The 19701-nt window shown below is 41.7% G+C and overlaps 1 protein-coding gene and 1 pseudogene across 1 annotated transcript; one reads left to right on the top strand and one right to left on the bottom strand.

The window, feature by feature from the left end:
* The first annotated feature begins 200 nt into the window (after positions 1-200).
* Positions 201-1139, top strand: LOC118934901 (olfactory receptor 8S1-like). Its single transcript, XM_036930840.2, has one exon. The coding sequence runs from the start codon at positions 201-203 to the stop codon at positions 1137-1139; it is 939 nt and encodes a 312-aa protein (XP_036786735.2).
* Positions 1140-6419: 5280 nt separating this feature from the next.
* Positions 6420-7357, bottom strand: LOC118907730 (olfactory receptor 8S1-like; annotated as a pseudogene).
* Positions 7358-19701: the final 12344 nt, after the last annotated feature.

Consider the following 19701-nt stretch of genomic DNA (forward strand, 5'->3'; position numbering starts at 1 on the left):
GACAATAGGGCTTCATGACCTGTGAGGTGTATGGAGGGATGGTTGGGGGAGAAAAAATACCTGAGGGAGCCAGTGAGGAGTTTAAAATCTTAAAACAAATCATTGTATAGGGAGAGGATGGGCACGTCTTGGGACTTTGGTAGGGGCACTGAAGGCTCTGCACACTTCCTGTTCTTATTCCAATGGAACAAAGGAACTGAATGGCTTTGGGGAACCACAGTGCCATCAGCGCGTTCATCCTCTTGGGGCTGTCTGCAGACCCCCACATCCAGGCCCTGCTCTTTGCGCTGTTCCTAATGATTTACCTCCAGATCCTGCTGGGGATCCTGACGTTGCTGCTGGTGATCAGGGCTGATTCCTGCCTCCACAACCCCATGTACTTCTTCCTGAGTCACCTCTCTTTCCTGGACCTTTGTTTCAATTTGGCTACAGTGCACAAGCTGCTGGAGAACCTCCTGTCTCAGAGGAAAACCATCTCTGTCCAGGGTTGCCTGGCCCAGGTCTTCTTTGTGTTTGACTCAGGGGGCACGGAAGCCTGCCTGCTCTCAGTGATGGCCTATGACCACTATGTTGCCATCTGCCACCCTCTGCTCTATGGCCAGAAGGTAACCAACAAACTCTGTAATGGACAAGTGTGGGGCTCCTGGGGCCTGGCGTTTCTGGATGCATGTATTAACATCCTACCAGCTATGAGTTTGGACTTCTGTAAGGATCAGTCCATCCCCCAATACAGCTGTGAGCTGCCCTCTCTCTTCCCTCTGTCCTGCTCTGATGTCTCCAAAAACTTTACTATTCAGCTCTGCTACAGCCTCCTGCATGGGCTTGTAACCTGTGTCCTAATTGTCTGTTCCTATACTCTTATTGTTTCCACCATGCTGAGTATCAGCTCCTCCTCAGGTAGAAGCAAAGCCTTCTCCACCTGCTCCTCCCACCTCACTGCTGTCCTCCTGTTTTATGGCTCAGCTTTCCTTCGCTATTTCACACCAACCTCAGGTTCACCCCTGGAGTTAGTGTTCTCTGTTCTGTATGGTGTGGTCACTCCCTTAGTGAATCCCCTTATCTACAGCTTGAAGAACAATGAGGTGAAAGCAGCTGTGAGAAGGACCTTTAGAAAATATCACCAATATTTCAGGAGCTGACCATAGTCAGAGGATGGCAGAGAATTAGTTCACTACAGCAAGATGTTCTGGTAACTTGACAGTAAGTGTTCTTCCTAGTTGCTTTAGACATTGGATGCAGAACTGAATCTTAGAAATTCATAGAGCTACTCAGGTATTGATGAGACCAATATGAAGAATGAGAGAGAGGAATGCTTCTTTTCCTTACTGTGTTGTGTTCCATCTTAAGGCTTTTCTATGTTTTGTATATGTACTATCAGGTTGGGAACAGTATCAGGTGATTTACAGTTACCGACTATTACAATTAAAACTGTTACAAACATACATGTGCAGGTTTTTGTGTGAACGTAAGTTTTCACTTCATGAGAGCATACACACAGGAGAGGATTTGCTGTGGCATGTTGTAAATGTTAGTTTAACTTAATAAAAATGTTTTTTCCATTCTGTTTTCCAGAATGTCTGTACCATTTTATATTCCTACCTGAAACGTATGAGGGATTCATTTACTCTGCAACACTGACCATACTGTTATTGTACTTTTCATTAATTTTAGCCATTCCTAGTATTATAGTGGTTGTAGTTAAAAATAAACTAACCTCAAGAGAAGACTACATGTAAAAAGTAGTAAAATCAGAATAAGCTTAATGGTTTTGTGTCACTGTCACTCTCCTAGCTTTAATAACTGTGCTCTGACTGTGTAGAATAGTATAATTTAGGAGAAGTAGGTGACTAGTACACAGGCATTTCTGTACTATTTTGGCAAAATTTTTTGATTTAAAAGTAGTTTTCAGAACATTTTTCCAAAATGTCTAAAAATACGTTAAAAGCTATGGACCCTGGGTGAGTATGAAATGTCATTATAGGTTCATCCTGTAACAAATGTACCATCTGTTGGGGCTGTAGGTAACGCGAGAGGCCATGTCTGTGTGGATGCAGGTATATGTGGGAAATATCTGTCCCTCTTCTCAATGTTGCTGTGAACCTAATATTTTTTTTCTAAAAATGTCTTTACAAAAAAATATGTTATCACATAGAGTAAATAAAGGATGAAAAGAATTAACAATGCAACTCAGTAAAACAAAGTTGTAATGAGTATAAGAGCATTAGAGAAATGTGGTTTTAGAAGAATATATATTATTAGTGATCATCAGGGAGATAGTGTAAGTATAAAGGACTCACTACATCATAAAGACATAAGAATCCTAAACATAGAAAAATCACAAATGAATAGTGCTAATTTTATAAAACCTGCTAAAACATGCCAATAAAAGGAATAGATAAATTGGGTAAAATCTTCTCAAAGAATCAAAACTGGAAAATAGATTTAAAATAAACAAAATGTTGAAGTAAGACTGTACATGTTTATCTTATGTGAAATTCTAAAGTTTGGCAATTATACATATTAAAGTGTTTTGAAAGAAGAATTGATATTGACAAAAGATAACCATGATTATGATTGATAAAAATTGTCCATAATGATGATGACTTTCAGACAAATATCTTGTAGGAGAAAAGTCCGAGTTTTGCAGAAGGTAGCTTGAAGGTAATGGGTAGGCACAGGAAGAGGAACAGAGTGGGGTGGGGATAGGCGCCCAGGGACTCTGCACACCTGGCCCTTGAGATCTGCTCCAGCACCCGGAGTCCACATTACACTGAGTTCTGGTGATGAGCGGGGCTGGACACCAGGGGCAGCCGGAGCCGTCTGGGAGGCTGAGACTCCAGCTGCCTGTGGCAGACAGGCATACTCTGCGGGTCCTGATGACACCCAAAACCCAGGCAGCAGTTTGAAAGACTTGCCAGCAGTGGGAAGGGTGCCAGAAGGGCGAGCGTTGGATGGAGCTCCCTCCTCAGGAGAAAGGGCAGGTGGATGATACCTCCCACGCCCTCCCGTGGCCAAAAGGTCGGGCACCCTCTTGAGGACCCAGGTGCTCCCTCCCACTCACTGGTGGCTCAGCCCCGAGTTGCTTCCCTGGCACTGCTGTCACGGCAGCTTACCCCGCCCAGCAGCGTCAGACTTTGCTTTCTGGTCGGCAGAGGAAGGTTCTCCCAGCCTTCTTAGCCCTGTCTCAACACAACACCGGACACACCTGCAGGAGGCAGCTTGGAGAGCTCCTTCCTCCAGGGGGGTGGCCAAGCCCTGTGCTGCGCACCTTGCTGCCTCTAGTGGGCGCCCATGTGACTTACTGCAGCAGCCTCAGACCACTTTGTGACTTGTGTGTACCTGCTTGTTCTGCAACTGTGCCAAATTCCTTTGCTATTCCTGAATAAACTCGTCTTACTAGTAAAAAAACTGGCCATTTTACTTTGAAGGTGGAGAGTATACTCATTTCTCTTCATATATGCATAGGAATGAAATTCAGAACAAATACGCTATGGCAAAACACAGGCAGGCACGAAGATTTTTTAAAAAAGGAAAATCAGCTCTTTTTAAGTTTTAGAAAGAAATTTAAGGAGGGTTGTCTTGAACAGAAAGTTCTCTTGGAGAAGAGCAAGAGTTTGAGGCCGTGGAGATTTCTCATCATACATTTAGACGTGATTTGGTAGACAGTGCCAAAAATTTTTCAGAAGTGGTTGAACCAATTTACCATCCGAACGCCAATGTGTGTGAGTCCAATTATACTAGTTCCCTATCAAGACTTGAAGACTTTGACTATTTAAACTTTTAAGCATTTAGGATGGTTTCATTTATATAAAATTCAAGAACAACAAAAGAGGTAGTTTCCCATCTTTCGGTTCTGTTTGTGTTGTATAAGACTATGATACCTAGAACTGAGTAAAGCCAGGTTAGAAATGCCTGGGGGTTCTTGGCGGTTGTGGGGAGGCAGGGGCGGGTGGAGTCATGAGCCTCCCCTGACGTCTCTCCTTCCCAAACCAAGGTTAAAGCCGGACCGACCCTTCTGGGGAGCAAGATGCCCTTTAGCAGCAACCATCAGAAAACATTGAAAAAAATAAACTTTTTTATTACTTCCAAGACTAGAAATTACACAGCACCCTGGGGCCACACATCGAGGTTGGGTTAGGGTGTGGTCTGTTTAATTGGGATGGAGGGTGGGGAGCCTATTGTTTCCATGGTTTAATCTTTATTGGTGAATTTAAAACAGAACAGCAGGATTTTAAAGGAGGGAAGAGCTAAAAAATAAGTAAGTCCTAAAAGGTCGGTTACTGAAATCAACCAAGATTTCTAAAACTTGGGAGCCTCAGTGCTGGGCTGAGACCTGGCTCTTTCTGTAGTTGAGTGGCTGGCAAGGTGGGTCTTGGAGATTTTAGTCTTTAAAGTGGATGCCTCTTCATAATGGGCCCCTTGGCAATCAAAGCTTAAGTCAGGCCCTTCATTACAAAATGAAAAAAGAATGCCCCAACTGTCAGGCTTACACTGCAACCAGGCTGAGGAGGAAATCAGTGAATGAGGACTGCAGAGCACACAGACTGAAGGAAGCTGACTCACTGGGGTTTCTCCTGAGCTGCTCAGCCGACTCTGCAAACATCTACCTCCAGCCTATGCTGATTTTTCTTATGTTTTCTGTTAAAGTTTACCACATTTTTTATCACTTGAACATGAATGCACGCTTAATAAGTATATCCTATATTAATTTTTAAGTATCTTTTATGTCATCTACTTCATTTTTGCTGTTTTGTTTATATGGGCTCTAGGTATTCATTATTCATTGTTAGGTTGAATCCTGAGGATTTGACATTGCTCTTGCAAAAGCAGGAAAATACATATTTTTCATTTGTTCAATTAGTGTTTATTCAATTTTTGTTATATAGAAACTACTTATTTTATGAATATTATAAGATTGGATATCATAAAAGTCTCTTGGAATACTAATCATTTTTCAATTCAGATAGAATATTCAGACTTTGCTGTTAGATAATTATATCATTGCCAATATTTGTAGTGTTAAAAAGAAAGACACAGGCCCACCATGATGTCACTCCTGCTAGGCCAGGTCACCAAATTGGGGCTTAATACTGTCGAGAAGGCAGAAAAGAGAAAACTAATTGGATATTTTCAGTTTAATTCTTAGAGAAATGGCAGACCTTGAGAGGAGCTGGAAACCACCTGGACCAGACACTGAGAACATCCGTGGGGCTTGAGTTCTGCTAACCAAGAGATGGAAATTCTTGCACGTGCATCCTGCCCACATCCCTGGAGAAATGCGCTTGGCTAAAGACTGATTACTATAAAACCGCAAAACTTTCTTTTTGTGGCTGTAGTCTCTCTGAATCAACCCTTCACTATTGAAGTCTTCTATTAAATCTTGCTGTCATCAATCTGGACTCCTGAATATCTTTGGCTTTCTTGACCTAACAAATAACCTAATGGCAGTTTCAACCTCCTCCCAGAAATGTAGTCAGTCAGGAATTTTCTGATCAGCACTGATAAAATAATCTGTCATATGTGTCCTCTCCATCCCCAAAGGAAGATGAGCACATCCACCTAATGGGACCTTTATCATTGCATCCTCACACAGATAGCTTTGGAATGGGTGTGGCATGATCTTTTAGGACACTAACTAGGTGTGTCCAAGCCACACTGCTTTATGTATTGATAAATGTAACCTCTTCTCAGCATGTATCCTCCGGTCTAGGAAAGTATTTAAGATTTTCCAAATGAAGGGGCTTTGGAGCATTTCGCCAAAACTCCTCCCAGGTAAGTTCACTGGCCGTAATCCTCAGTAAGACTACGAATAAACTCTATGTTTCTTAAGTATAAGAGTGGTGCAGATTTCAGTCGACAGTAGATTTTTATTTCCACAACAAAAATTTAAATTTCATATCTTACCCTCATCTTACTGTATTGGGGAGAAATTACATAGTTCTGTTAAGTAACTTGGGTTACGGCATTTGTCTGTGGCTATTTACTTTAACTGCAATTCCTCCAATAGGATTTTATCATGAAGCATGTGGGTGAATATTGATTAATGTTAGATATTTTTTATGAAATACAGGGGGACTTTCTGAAGATTTTATTATTAAAGTGGTCAGGTAGACATTTTACTGAATTTTATTCTCTGTTTTTGAGAAATCAGATCATCTGTGTATCTCACCTTTTCACCATAATTTTTTTGTTGTCTCATCAATGTACTTACAGAGGAATGTCTCCACATTCATTTCCAATCAACAGAATGGAGGTCTAAAATAAATACCTTGACATTTATTGAAGCAAGAACAAAGACTGGGGTGCTCATGGAAGCCCGGGATCTTTCATGCACCCTACTTGACACTGTGGAGTAGGAGGGTGAGTGAACATAAGAGGAAATTCAGTCTTTCAATTTTATTGAATAAATGCGTCTTAGTTCACCACCTAAGGTATTGCAAATATTTCTCCAATGATCTTCTCAGAGCTGTCATTACCTCCTTGTTCTTGAGGCTGTAGATGAGGGGATTCAGCATGGGTGTGACCACACTGTACTGCAGAGAAGAGAGCAAATCCAGGGAGGAACCAGAGGGAGGCAGGAGATAGCAGATCAAACCCAAGCTAAAGAACAGGATCACTGCAATGAGGTGGGAGGAGCAGGTGGATAAGGCCTTACTCCTGCCTGTGGTGGAGCTCATGCTCAGGATGTTGCGTATTATACGGGCATAGGAAAAGAAAATTGGGAGGAAGTTTCCAAGACCAAGTAGTACAGTAGAGAAGGACAAGATGCTGACATTCATAGATACAGCAGAGCAAGACAGAGGGAAGAGGGAGGGCAGCTCACAGATGTAGTGGTGGATGGTGAGGGCATCACAGAAGTCGAGGTCAACACCCAAGAGCACTATGACAAGTGCATTGAGAGAGGCCAGGCTCCAGGAGCCCCACACTACCCTCACACAGAGCTGGTTGCTCATCACCTGGCCATAGAGCAGAGGGTGCAGATGGTGGCACAGCGGTCATAGGCCATCACTGAGAGCAGGCAGGCTTCATTTCCTGCACTGAGAAACACAAAGAAGACCAGAGCCAGGCAGCCATCCACTGAGATGGTTTTCTTCTCTGACAGCAGGTCCTTCAGCAGCTTTGGCACAGTGACAGAGGAGAAGCATAGGTCCAGGAATGACAGATTGCTCAGGAAGAAGTTCATTGGTGTGTGGAAGCGGGAATCGGCCCTGATCAGCAGCAGCAGCGTCAGGTTCCCGGTCAGGGTCAGGAGGTAAATCCCCAGGAAGAGCACAAAGAGCAGGGACTGGACGTGGGGGTCATGAGACAGCCCCGTGAGAACAAGCTCGGAGTTGGTGCTGTGGTTCCTCAAGGCCATTCGTGAGGATGCTTCCCTGGAATAAGATAAAAACAGGATGAGATCACCTGTCTCCTTCAGAGCCTCACCCCTCTTCTCACACATCCCCCGCCCTGTCTGGAGGCTGTGCTGAGACACTCAAAGTCACTCTCACTGAATCTGAGGAAGATGTTTTATTATGGTTTGTCAGTTGCTATCTTGGATTACAGTCTTCACACTCTTATGGATTCCCATTCCTTTTCTACAGGAATGTCACAGGGGAAATAAATTCATCTGGCTGATCTATACATTCATGCTAGTTCATTTACATCTGGATTTTACTATAGTTTATTCTTATAGTCATTTGGTTTTAGGAAACATTATAACACATATTTGCAGCACATTCTCTTTCCTTTCCCTGTTTCCCAAGAATTACTCTTTTTGTTTATAATCATCCAATGGCTTCTAACTTTCTAAACAGCACAGCAAATTTTAATAGCACTTGTTTTGTGTTCAGAGTAGTTTTCTATCAGTGTCTATATCTTCTCTCACACTGCTTTTATATACAATTTTGTATGTGATTTCATGGCAGGCAATCTTATATGTGCTTTACTCTTGGGAAATCCAGTATTCAGGGAGATTTTGCAATGCCAGGTAGACAACCAGTAGAAACCCAGGAAATAAATTGTACGGCTTTTTCTAAATCAGTGCCCAGATCCATTGGTGCATAGACCACTTTTCCTACCTGACATCCAGAGTTCTTCCTTGTCTGCACACGACCTACCTTTCAACCAAACTGGCCACTTTCGGTACCAGAAAGGTCTGTTTGTTTCTTTACCTATGCTTACAGGATTCTCCACTCAGAAGTTCTCCACTTTAATCTATGGATCTGAACTTGCACGAGCCCCCTGACCCACCTCAGCTCTGACGTTCTTTGTCCTGACTTCCCCTCCTCTAACCCACAGCCTCTATTCAATCCCTGGGCTTCTGTTCTCAGGTGCCATATGTCATAGTCTGAATTATGGTTTTTTTCCTCATCAATATTAAGTGTGTATTTCTGTTTGCCCCTCCAGACTGTAAGCTCATTGGGAACAGAGACCACATCTTAACAGTAGCAACATCTTAAAAGTAGTTAAAATCACATGTAGTCAGCCACTGTTGTATATGAAGTTTCCTGAGGGGCATGGTTATTTAAGATGACTTAGCAGTGTTCTGTTTTTGTTTCGCAGTTCACAATCTGACCCTATGTGACTTCTGAACTCACAAAAGTTTTAATACTCCTTTATCACAGAATACCTCCTTGTGGCCCTTCAGTCCTGGCCAGCAAAACATGACCCCAGGCTAACTCATCAAGAGAAACTTAAGTTCTGATCCCATTAATAAACTCATCAGCCAAAGCTTAGGCCCATCTTAGACCCCAGTGTAGGTTACCTGTGCGCTGGGGCAAGAAGACAAATGCTCACCTTTGTGGACCTGCAGGGTGTTGGCTAACTTCCAATGACAATGGAGCAGAAACAGCTGGAGAAATTAAGTATGAGGTTCCTGAATAAACAAATTTGTAAATACTTTTGAAAAAAAACATTACATATGGAGTGTACACAAGCAAAGTGACACAATAAATTGGACTTATTCTTACAAAATTCAGATATTTTCATGTATTTAAATTACTTGGATATTTTTTTATATATGTTGCTTCCTCTCTCCAAGTTTACTCGCAAGGAGACCTGGCCACCATTTTCAGGGCAGCGGTGGGTGTCGGGTTAAGTGAGACTATTTCTGGAATCTCATATTTCTGAGTGTAGTTTTTCTAGAGGATCTTTTTTTCTGTGTGGTCCTACATTCACATTTTGGGTGCCCGAGGGAGCAACTTACTGTAATTTACAGAGAAAGGACCCTCCTACCCCACCCTAAACATCACTTTAAACTGAGGGGATAGACTTTTTAGAATGAAAAATGGTAAAGCCTTGTAATTCATTAAGTCACCTTCCCAGGAAAATGAATCTCAGCTCTCATCCCTACTTGCAACGGAAGCCATTGGCTTCATTTCTTCCTGACGTGTGAGAGTCTGATGTCAGATTTTCACATGAGTGAGACCAGGGAATACAAATGAATGAAGTGGTAGTTGATGTAAGCAAAGGACAAAAGATGTGATAAGAGGATTCAGAAGTGCCCTAGAAAAGTCTTGCCCACACTCTTTGTTAAAAGCTATATTTGGAATGAATAAATGAATAAACAAATAAACTGTATCATAGGTCAGCCTTCAAGGTGGCTTGAGGGATCCTGGAACAACATTCAGACCCTGGACTCATTGGGGCAGGATCTGAACTGGTGAGAAGGATACCAGTGCTGGCAAAGGAGCGAACCAGCACAAACCTGATCCAACTGAATTATTATCAAAGCTGTTCCTTCCTGTGCACCCTCCTATAATATTCACTTAGTAGTGGCTATCTGCAGGTGGTTTAAAAAGCATGAAATATTTACTTCAGTTTCCTATTGGAGTTGTGGGCAGGTAGAGGAGTAAGTTGCTTCAACGGCTCAATATTTATCTCTAAAGTCTTCTTTTCATTCCAGCTGTCAGTTTTCTTATATGTTTTGGGATCTTAAAGAATGAGATGATTTAAGATCAGGCGATACGATGTGCTTGTCCTTAGGGTTATACAGGCAGGAAGAGGGGCCATTCTGAGAAAACATCCCAGGCAGCTGGGGTTAACGGAACATTTGGAGGAGCCAATTTCTGGGCCCCATCCAGGCAGGAGATGACATGCAGGGAGTAGGAAGATTTCATCTCCAGATCAGGGGATAGGGAGGATAGAGTCGGAGCCTGAGGCTTGAGAATAAATAGAATGAATGATGAAGTGGCAAAGGTTGGGGAATGGAGAAGATTGTCAGCTGATTAGAACATAAATGCAGATCTTTCTATGAAGAAAAAGAGGGGATAGAAAGGAATCAGGGAAGACATTACCATGTTGTCAATTTTTCTGGAGGGGTCACTTTTGAGTTCTCTTTCCCATCATGGGTTGAAACGTCATGGTAGAGTCTCCCGGTTAAGCGAGCATGTGTCACAGGAGTCTGAAGCTCAGTGTATCAGGAGGCATTTTCTCTTTGTTAGTAGATGTTAGAGTGGTGTCATTGTGCACTGCACATCATTATACGGAAAGACAAGACAATTTCTCTAAAGAAGCTGAAATACAGACAAATACATTAAAATCCTCTCATGTGTTCTCAGGTGCAGCAACGTGCCTTCTCTGCATTTATTTCATCTGTGATTCTGAAGACTCTTCTAAGAGTGTTGCTTAAAGAAAGAATGCTGTACCAGAACCATTCAGGAGGCCGTCTGCTCTTAGATATCAATTAGCTGGGTTGGGTGTCCAGGGAGAGCTGAGCCACTGCCCTGTATCCCTAAAGTCCCAGCCCGAAGTCAAGTTCTGGATTCACTAACCACACAATTTCCAGGTAACCAGAAAGTTAAACTTCCTGGCACAGGGGTTTCTCTCCAGAGTAGCATTTCAAGTTTCTGAATTAAAGAAATGATCTAAAACCTAGCAGAACTCCTATTAAGCTTGTATAGGATAAAAAAAGAATAAGAAAGGGCATTAAGAAATATAATCTGCTGGAAAAGGTACATTTTCCTGATGGCTCCTCGGGGCTAAAAATATCCTTTAGAGGTTCTCAGGGGAGCTGAGGTGTGCCCAATTATTAACTCAAGGTCACTTAAAAAAATTAAAATTAATGATTTTAGTTGAAATATATTTGACATATGACATTGTATAAATTTAAGGTGTTTAATATGTTGTCTTGATACATTATATATATTAGAATATGATTGCAATTAGAGCTATAGTTAGCACTTCTATCATACATAATGATATCTTTTTTTTATAAGAATGGTTAAGATCTGGTCTCTTAGCAAGTTTGATGATTATAATACAATATTGTTATCTATATTCACTATACTGTGCATTAGATCTCCTGGAATTATTTTTCAATTAAGTGCACATTTGTACCTTTTAACAACATCTCTCCTTTTCTCACAAACCCCAGTCCCTGGTTACCACTATTTCACTCTCTGCATTTCTCTGCACTAATAATGAAACATCAGAAAAAGAAATTTTAAAAAACTACCCCTTTCATAACAGCAACAAAAACAACAAAATACCTAGGAACAAATTCAACCAAGGAAACAAAAGATCTGTACAATGAAAACTATAAGATGTTGAAAAAAATCAAAGAAGAGCCAAACAAATTGGAACACTCCTACATTCATGTCTTAGAGGAATTAATATATTAACATGTTCATACTACTCAAAGCCATCTACAGATTCAATGGAACCTCTATGAAATTTCCAAAGTCATTCTTCACAGCAATAGAAAAAATATGCTAAAATTTGTATGGAATCACAGAACACCCCAAATAGCCTAAGCAATCCTGAGGAAGAACAAAGCCAGAGGCATCATCCTTCCTGATTTCAAACCATACTACAAATCTATAATAATTAAACCAGTGTGGAACTGGCATAAAAATAGATAACACAGACCAATGTAACAAAATATAGAGCCCATATTTAATCCCTGCACGTATGGTCAACTGACCTTGGTCCTGGGAGCCAAGAGCCCCCAATGGAGAAAGGATGGTCTCTGCAACAAAACTGGACGAATACATGCAGAACAAAGTGACTGCACCCCCATCTTATACCACTCACAAAAATTAATTTGAAATGGATAAAATACTTAAACTTAAGAAATGATACCACAAAACTCCTAGAAGAAAATGGAGGGAAGAAACTCCTTGACATTGGTTTTGGTAATGATGTTAGGATCTGACAACTCAAGCGCAAACAACAAAAGCAAAAATCAATAAATGGGGCTACATCAAATTTAAAAGCATCTGCATAGCAAAAGAAACAGATGACAAAATGAAAAGGCAATCAACAGAATGGGAGATCGAAACGGGCATATGGGTGAGGAGATTTTTGCCTTGCTCTGAACAAGCAAACAAGATGTCAGGACTCACAGGGGATGTTGGCAGTACAGATTCAGTGGGGATAGGCTCACGTACAGTTGGGGCAAGAGAAAGCTCACCATTGGTAGTCAGGTTACCACAGCCTTTCCACTGTTTCCTTCATTCTGGGGGTTTGATTGATACTTTCTGGGTGTAAGGAGAAGATATCAAGTTTGTAAATTTGGAATATTGATTATTCCAACCACTTGAGGTCTGGGTCTAATCCAATACATCAGAGTTATAGTGGAAAAGCCTGGTTTGTAAAAGCCACTGAACACCGTGCCCACAATCACTGGTATTGTACATAGAAATACACGGACAGAGGTGGGACCGTGATCTCCTGCTCCATTTCCATCCCTTCCCACACTCAGCATTGCCATAAAACTTGGCACCTTTCTCCAAATGCACTCCATTTCCTGTCTGGTCACTCCTGAGGGAGTCAGAGGGTGGCTTGAAGGCTGTAGCCTGCGCATCTCTCATTACCTTCATTCTTTAACACAAAATTTGTTGTTTTCTCATGAAATACCGCAAACTCACCACTTAGCAACCAGTTTGTCACCCCAAAATACCTTCCTTATGGAAATTTTACATTCTCCACCATCAGACAGGATTTTTGGGAGGCCAGGAAAGGAAGCACTTCTAAGGTAATCAGGCCCCAGGACATTGTTGCCTGCGGGCTGGACTTGGGCTTTTATTTTTGCAAAAGGAGAACTAGTGAACAGTGTTTTAACTTGTTGTAAAGGTCTTGCCGTATATGTTAAAGGGTGACTGAAGATGATTGTTGAATTAGAAAGCATTATTCTGTACTTTATGGCCAGAATTTAAGAGTTTGTCCCCAAGTGTTATTGTAAGAAGTGCCAACACTATTAACTTGGTTAATTCATTGCACTGGGCTATAAAAAAGGTCTACTCTCTTGTTGACTCCTAGAATGGCTCTTAATGTCATTTATGTATAATTTCAGGCTTTCTTCAGGTCACAGTGAAGAAAGGGGTTAAGTTTTCATAATCTGAAAAATCCCTCTGTTAACATGCTTCACCTTGGCCCCTCCTCAGGTACGCGGAAATAGGCGTTCCTTCAGGAGGCAGCACAGACTCACCTCAGGCTGCACAAAATGCACGGGCCTCACAGGCAGGTGAGGAGCAGTCACGGAGCAGGGAACGCAGGAGTGCCTGGATACCACCCGCCTGTAAAGAGTATGGTGGATGAAGGAATCTGCATGTAGTCTGCCAGGCCAACTCGGACCTTAGCCCTCCATCCCCTCTTTCAGTAGCAGGAAAGCCTACCAGGTCCTCTTCTGTGCTTTACATTCCTTGGTGTACATGCCAGTTGCCTTATTTTCCTTGTTGATGGAGGAAACCTTTACCATTTTACTATGCTTATTCACTTTCTTAAATACATTTTTTTTTGTGCTCGATATTGGACTGAATGTTCCCTGGGATTTTTATACATTCATCATTCTCACACTTCATTTCATAGTGTAGCAGCTGTTGATGGAACCTATCCAGCAAATGCTCACGGGCCCAGCTTCAAAACGTCAGTCTCTGGACCGCTTTCCTGAGGCCTCTCAGGTACTGCTGCCCACCTTGTTCCCGCATCACAGCTGCACAGCTCTCACCCGCGGTAGATTGGGGTGAGATACGGGCAGAGGGGGACGCACTGGCATATGCGACATCTTTAACAATTGAGAGATGTGGGCACAACGGCAATTAAAAGAAGTGTGCCTCTGGTTTGCCGTTGTGAAATGTAGTTGGTGTGCTAAGGGGCAGAAACAACAGGCTTGGGTCAGAAAATTACTAGCCTAGGGTGTGGTGTGAGAGCCAGAAGGCCTTTATGAGAATTTATGAGAAGACAGTTCTCCTGTAACCAAAAGGTAGACTGGGCTTAAAACAGGGCCTGGGACCTGATTATTAGAGCAGTTGAATTCAAAAGGAGGCTTAACGGAGGCAGAGCCAACATGGAGGCGTGAGTAGGACAGTGGGAATCTCCTCCCAAAAACATATATACTTTTGAAAATACAACAAACACAACTAGCCCTAAAAGAGAGACCAGAAGACGCAGGACAGTGGCCAGACTGCAGCTACACCAGCGAGAACCCAGCGACTGGTGAAAGGGGTGAGATACAAGCCCCGGCCCGGCGGGACCCGAGCGCCCCTCCCCCCAGCTCCCGGCGGGAGAACAATAGGCAGAGCGGGAGGGAGACGGAGCACAGGGCTGCTGAACACCCAGCCCCAGCCATCCGGGCCAGAGCGCAGACACAGTACGTGCCCAGGGGGCCCTGGATACTGGGGGAACAGGGAGTAAGACCTCTGAGCGGGTGCCGAAGCTGATGCCCCTGTGAGAAAGAAAAGCAGGGGCTTTTTGAAAGTCTTAAAGGGACAGGGACTTAACAGCTTGACGGAAACAACCCAGGTCACAGTACAGCAGCTGGAAATTACAGGGAAAACCGGGTGCACTAACCCCCTGGGCAACAGCTCTGAGACCCCTCACGGAGGTAAACAGTCAAGCAGCCCCCCCATCCATTACCCCACCGGGCGCTGCGAAAGCAGAGAAGCAGCCTGAGACGAATTCCGCCCACAGAAAGGGAAATTTCTCCCTTCCGGCCAGGCAAGACACAAAGACCCACTCTACACGCAATTACCCAACACAAGCCACTAGGGGTCACAGTTGTCCCAGTAAAGAAAGGCCAGTAGCAAGTGAAAATTTTGGCCCTCCCAGCTGACAGTCAATAGCACCTGTCAACATGAAAACGCAAAAAAATATGATCCAGACAAGACTAACCCAGACAGCTTCAGCAACTGCTACATCTTCCCCTGAGAAGGAACCTGGGGAGATAGATTTAACCAGTCTTCCTGAAAAAGAATTCAAAACAAAAGTCATAACCATGCTGATGGACTTGCAGAGAAATATGCAAGAACTAAGGAAGGAGAATTCAGAAATAAAACAAGCTCTGGAAGGACTTCAAAACAGAATGGATGAGATGCAAGGGACCATTAATGGAATAGAAAACAGAGAACAGGAACGCAGAGAAGCTGATGCAGAGAGAGATAAAAGGATCTCCAGGAATGAAAGAATTTTAAGAGAGCTGAGTGACCAAACGAAAAGGAACAATATAAGAATTATAGGTATCCCAGAAGAAGTAGAGAGAGAAAAGGGGATAGAAAATGTCTTTGAAGAAATAATTGCTGAAAATTTCCCCAAACTAGGGGAAGAAATGGCCTCTCAGACCACAGAGGTACACAGAACTCCCATGACAAGGGATCCAAGGAGGGCAACACCAAGACACATAATAATTAAAATGGCAAAGATCAAAGACAAGGACAAAGTATTACAGGCAGCCAGAGAGAAAAAAAAAGGTTACCTACAAAGGAAAACCCATCAGGCTATCATCAGACTTCTCAACAGAAACCCTACAGGCCAGAAGAGAATGGCATGATATACTTAATGCAATGAAACAGAAGGGCCTCGAACCAAGACTACTGTATCCAGCACGAATATCATTTAAATATGAAGGAGGGATTAAACAATTCCCAGACAAGCAAAAGTTGAGGGAATTTGCCTCCCACAAACCACCTCTACAGGGCATTTTACAGGGACTGCTCTAGATGGGAGCACTCCTAAAAAGAGCACACAACAAAACACCCAACATATGAAGAATGGAGGAGGAGGAATAAGAAGGGAGAGAAATAAAGAATCATCAGACTGTGTTTATAATAGCTCAACAAGCGAGTAAAGTTAGACAGTAAGACAATAAAGAAGCTAACCCTAAACCTTTGGTAACCACAAACTTAAAGCCTGCAATGGCAATAAATTCATACCTTTCAATAATCACCCTAAATGTAAATGGACTGAATGCACCAATCAAAAGACACAGAGTAATAGAATGGATAAAAAAGCAAGATCCATCCATATGCTGCTTACAAGAGAATCACCTCAAACCCAAAGATGCACACAGACTTAAAGTCAAGGGATGGAAAAAGATATTTCAAGCGAACAACAGAGAGAGAAGAAAGCAGGTGTTGCAATTCTGGTATCAGACAAAACAGAGTTCAAAATAAAGAAAGTAACAAAAGACAAAGAAGGACATTACATAATGATAAAGGGCTCAGTCCATCAAGAGGATATAACCATTATAAATATATATGCACCCAATACAGGAGCACCAACATACCTGAAACAAATATTAATAGAACTAAAGGAGGAAATAGAATGCAATGCATTCATTCTAGGAGACTTCAACACACCACTCACTCCAAAGGACAGATCCACCAAACAGAAAATAAGTAAGGACACAGAGGCACTGAACAACACACTAGAACAGATGGACCTAATAGACATCTACAGAACTCTACATCCAAAAGCAACAGGATACACATTCTTCTCAAGTCCACATGGAACATTCTCCAGAATAGATCACATACTAGGACACAAAAAGAGCCTATCTAAATTCCAATAGATTGAAACCCTACCAACCAACTTTTCAGACCACAAAGGCATTAAAATAGAAATAAACTGTTCAAAGAAAGCAAAAAGGCTCACAAAGACATGGAGGCTAAACAACACGCTCTTAATAATCAATGGATCAATGACCAAATCAAAATGGAGATCCAGCAATATATGGAAACAAATGACAACAACAATACTAAGCCCCAACTTCTGTGGGACACAGCAAAAGCAGTCTTAAGAGGAAAGTATATAGCAATCCAAGCATATTTTAAAAAGGAAGAGCAATCCCAAATGAACGGTCTAATGTCACAACTATCGAAATTGGAAAAAGAAGAACAAATGAGGTGTAAGGTCAACAGAAGGAGGGACATAATAAAGATCAGAGAAGAAATAAATAAAATTGAGAAGAATAAAACAATAGCAAAAATCAATGAAACCAAGAGCTGGTTCTTCGAGAAAATAAACAAAATAGATAAGCTTCTAGCCAGCCTGATTAAGAGGAAAAGAGAGTCAACACAAATCAACAGTATCAGAAACGAGAAAGGACAAATCACAACGGACCCCACAGAAATACAAAGAATGATTAGAGACTACTATGAAAACCTATATGCTAACAAGCTGGGAAACCTAGGAGAAATGGACAACTTCCTAGAAAAATACAACCTTCCAAGACTGACCCAAAAAGAAACAGAAAATCTAAACAGACCAATTACCAGCAACGAAATTGAAGCGGTAATTAAAAAACTACCAAAGAACAAAACCCCCAGGCCAGATGGATTTACCTCGGAATTTTATCAGACATACAGGGAAGACATAATACCCATTCTCCTTAAAGTTTTCCAAGAAATAGAAGAGGAGGGGATACTCCCAAACTCATTCTATGAAGCTAACATCACCCTAATAATAAAACCAGGCAAAGACACCACCAAAAAAGAAAACTACAGACCAATATCCCTGATGAACGTAGATGCAAAAATACTCAACAAAATTTTAGCAAACCGAATTCAAAAATACATCAAAACCATCGTACACCATGACCAAGTGGGATTCATCCCAGGGATGCAAGGATGGCACAACATTCGAAAGTCCATCAATATCATCCACCACATCAACAAAAAGAAGGACAAAAACCACATGATCATCTCCATAGATGCTGAAAAAGCATTTGACAAAGTTCAACATCCATTCATGATAAAAACTCTCAGCAAAATGGGAATAGAGCGCAAGTATCTCAACATAATAAAGGCCATCTATGAAAAACCCACAGCCAACATTATATTGAACAGCGAGAAGCTGAAAGCATTTCCGCTGAGATCGGGAACTAGACAGGGATGCCCACTCTACCCACTGTTATTTAACATAGTACTGGAGGTCCTAGCCATGGCAATTAGACAAAACAAAGAAATACAAGGAATCCAGATTGGCAAAAAAGAAGTTAAACTGTCACTATTTGCAGATGACATGATACTGTACATAAAAAAACCTAAAGACTCCACCCCAGAACTACTAGAACTGATATCAGAATACAGCAAAGTTGCAGGATACAAAATCAACACACAGAAATCTGTGGCTTTCCTATATACCAACAATGAACTAACAGAAAGAGAAATCAGGAAAACAACTCCATTCACAATTGCATCAAAAAAAATAAAATACCTAGGAATAAACCTAACCAAAGAAGTGAAAGACTTATATTCTGAGAACTACAGGTCACTCTTAAAAGAAATTAAAGGGGACACTAACAGATGGAAACTCATCCCATGCTCGTGGCTAGGAAGAATTAATATCGTCAAAATGGCCATCCTGCCCAAAGCAATATACAGATTTGATGCAATCCCTATGAAACTACCAGCAACATTCTTCAATGAACTGGAAGAAATAATTCAAAAATTCATATGGAACCACCAAAGACCCCGAATAGCCAAAGCAATCCTGAGAAAGAACAATAAAGTAGGGGAGATCTCACTCCCCAACTTCAAGCTCTATTATAAAGCCATAGTAATCAAGACAATTTGGTACTGGCACAAGAACAGAGCCACAGACCAATGGAACAGACTAGACGATCCAGACATTAACCCAGACATATATGGTCAATTAATATTTGATAAAGGAGCCATGGACATACAATGGCAAAATGACAGTCTCTTCAACAGATGGTGCTGGCAAAACTGGACAGCTACATGTAGGAGAATGAAAGAAGACCATTGTCTAACCCCATATACAAAAGTAAACTCAAAATGGATCAAAGACCTGAATGTAAGTCACGAAACCATTAAACTCTTGGAAGAAAACATAGGCAAAAACCTCTCAGACATAAACATGAGTGACCTCTTCTTGAACATATCTCCCCGGGCAAGGAAAACAACAGCAAAAATGAACAAGTGGGACTATATTAAACTGAAAAGCTTCGGTACAGCAAAAGACACCATCAATAGAACAAAAAGGAACCCTACAGTAAAGGAGAATATATTTGAAAATGACACATCCGATAAAGGCTTGACGTCCAGAATATATAAAGAGCTCACACACCTCAACAAACAAAAAACAAATAACCCAATTAAAAAATGGGCAAAGGAACTGAACAGACGGTTCTCCAAAAAAGAAATACAGATTGTCAACAGACACATGAAAAGATGCTCCACATCGCTAATTATCAGAGAAATGCAAATTAAAACTACAATGAGGTATCACCTCACACCAGTAAGGATGGCTGCCATCCAAAAGACAAACAACAACAAATGTTGGCGAGGCTGTGGAGAAAGGGGAACCCTCCTACACTGCTGGTGGGAATGTAAACTTGTTCAACCATTGTGGAAAGCAGTATGGAGGTACATCAAAATGCTCAAAACAGACATACCATTTGACCCAGGAATTGCACTCCTAGGAATTTACCCTAAGAATGCAGCAATCAAGTATGAGAAAGACCAATGTACCCCTATGTTT

This window comes from Manis pentadactyla, chromosome 10, assembly GCF_030020395.1.
Source record: "Manis pentadactyla isolate mManPen7 chromosome 10, mManPen7.hap1, whole genome shotgun sequence".
In the NCBI taxonomy this organism is placed as follows: domain Eukaryota; kingdom Metazoa; phylum Chordata; class Mammalia; order Pholidota; family Manidae; genus Manis; species Manis pentadactyla.

Coding starts and splice junctions, on each gene's coding strand:
- LOC118934901 (XM_036930840.2), top strand. CDS start 201: ATGGCTTTGGGGAACCACAGTGCCATCAGCGCGTTCATCCTCTTGGGG.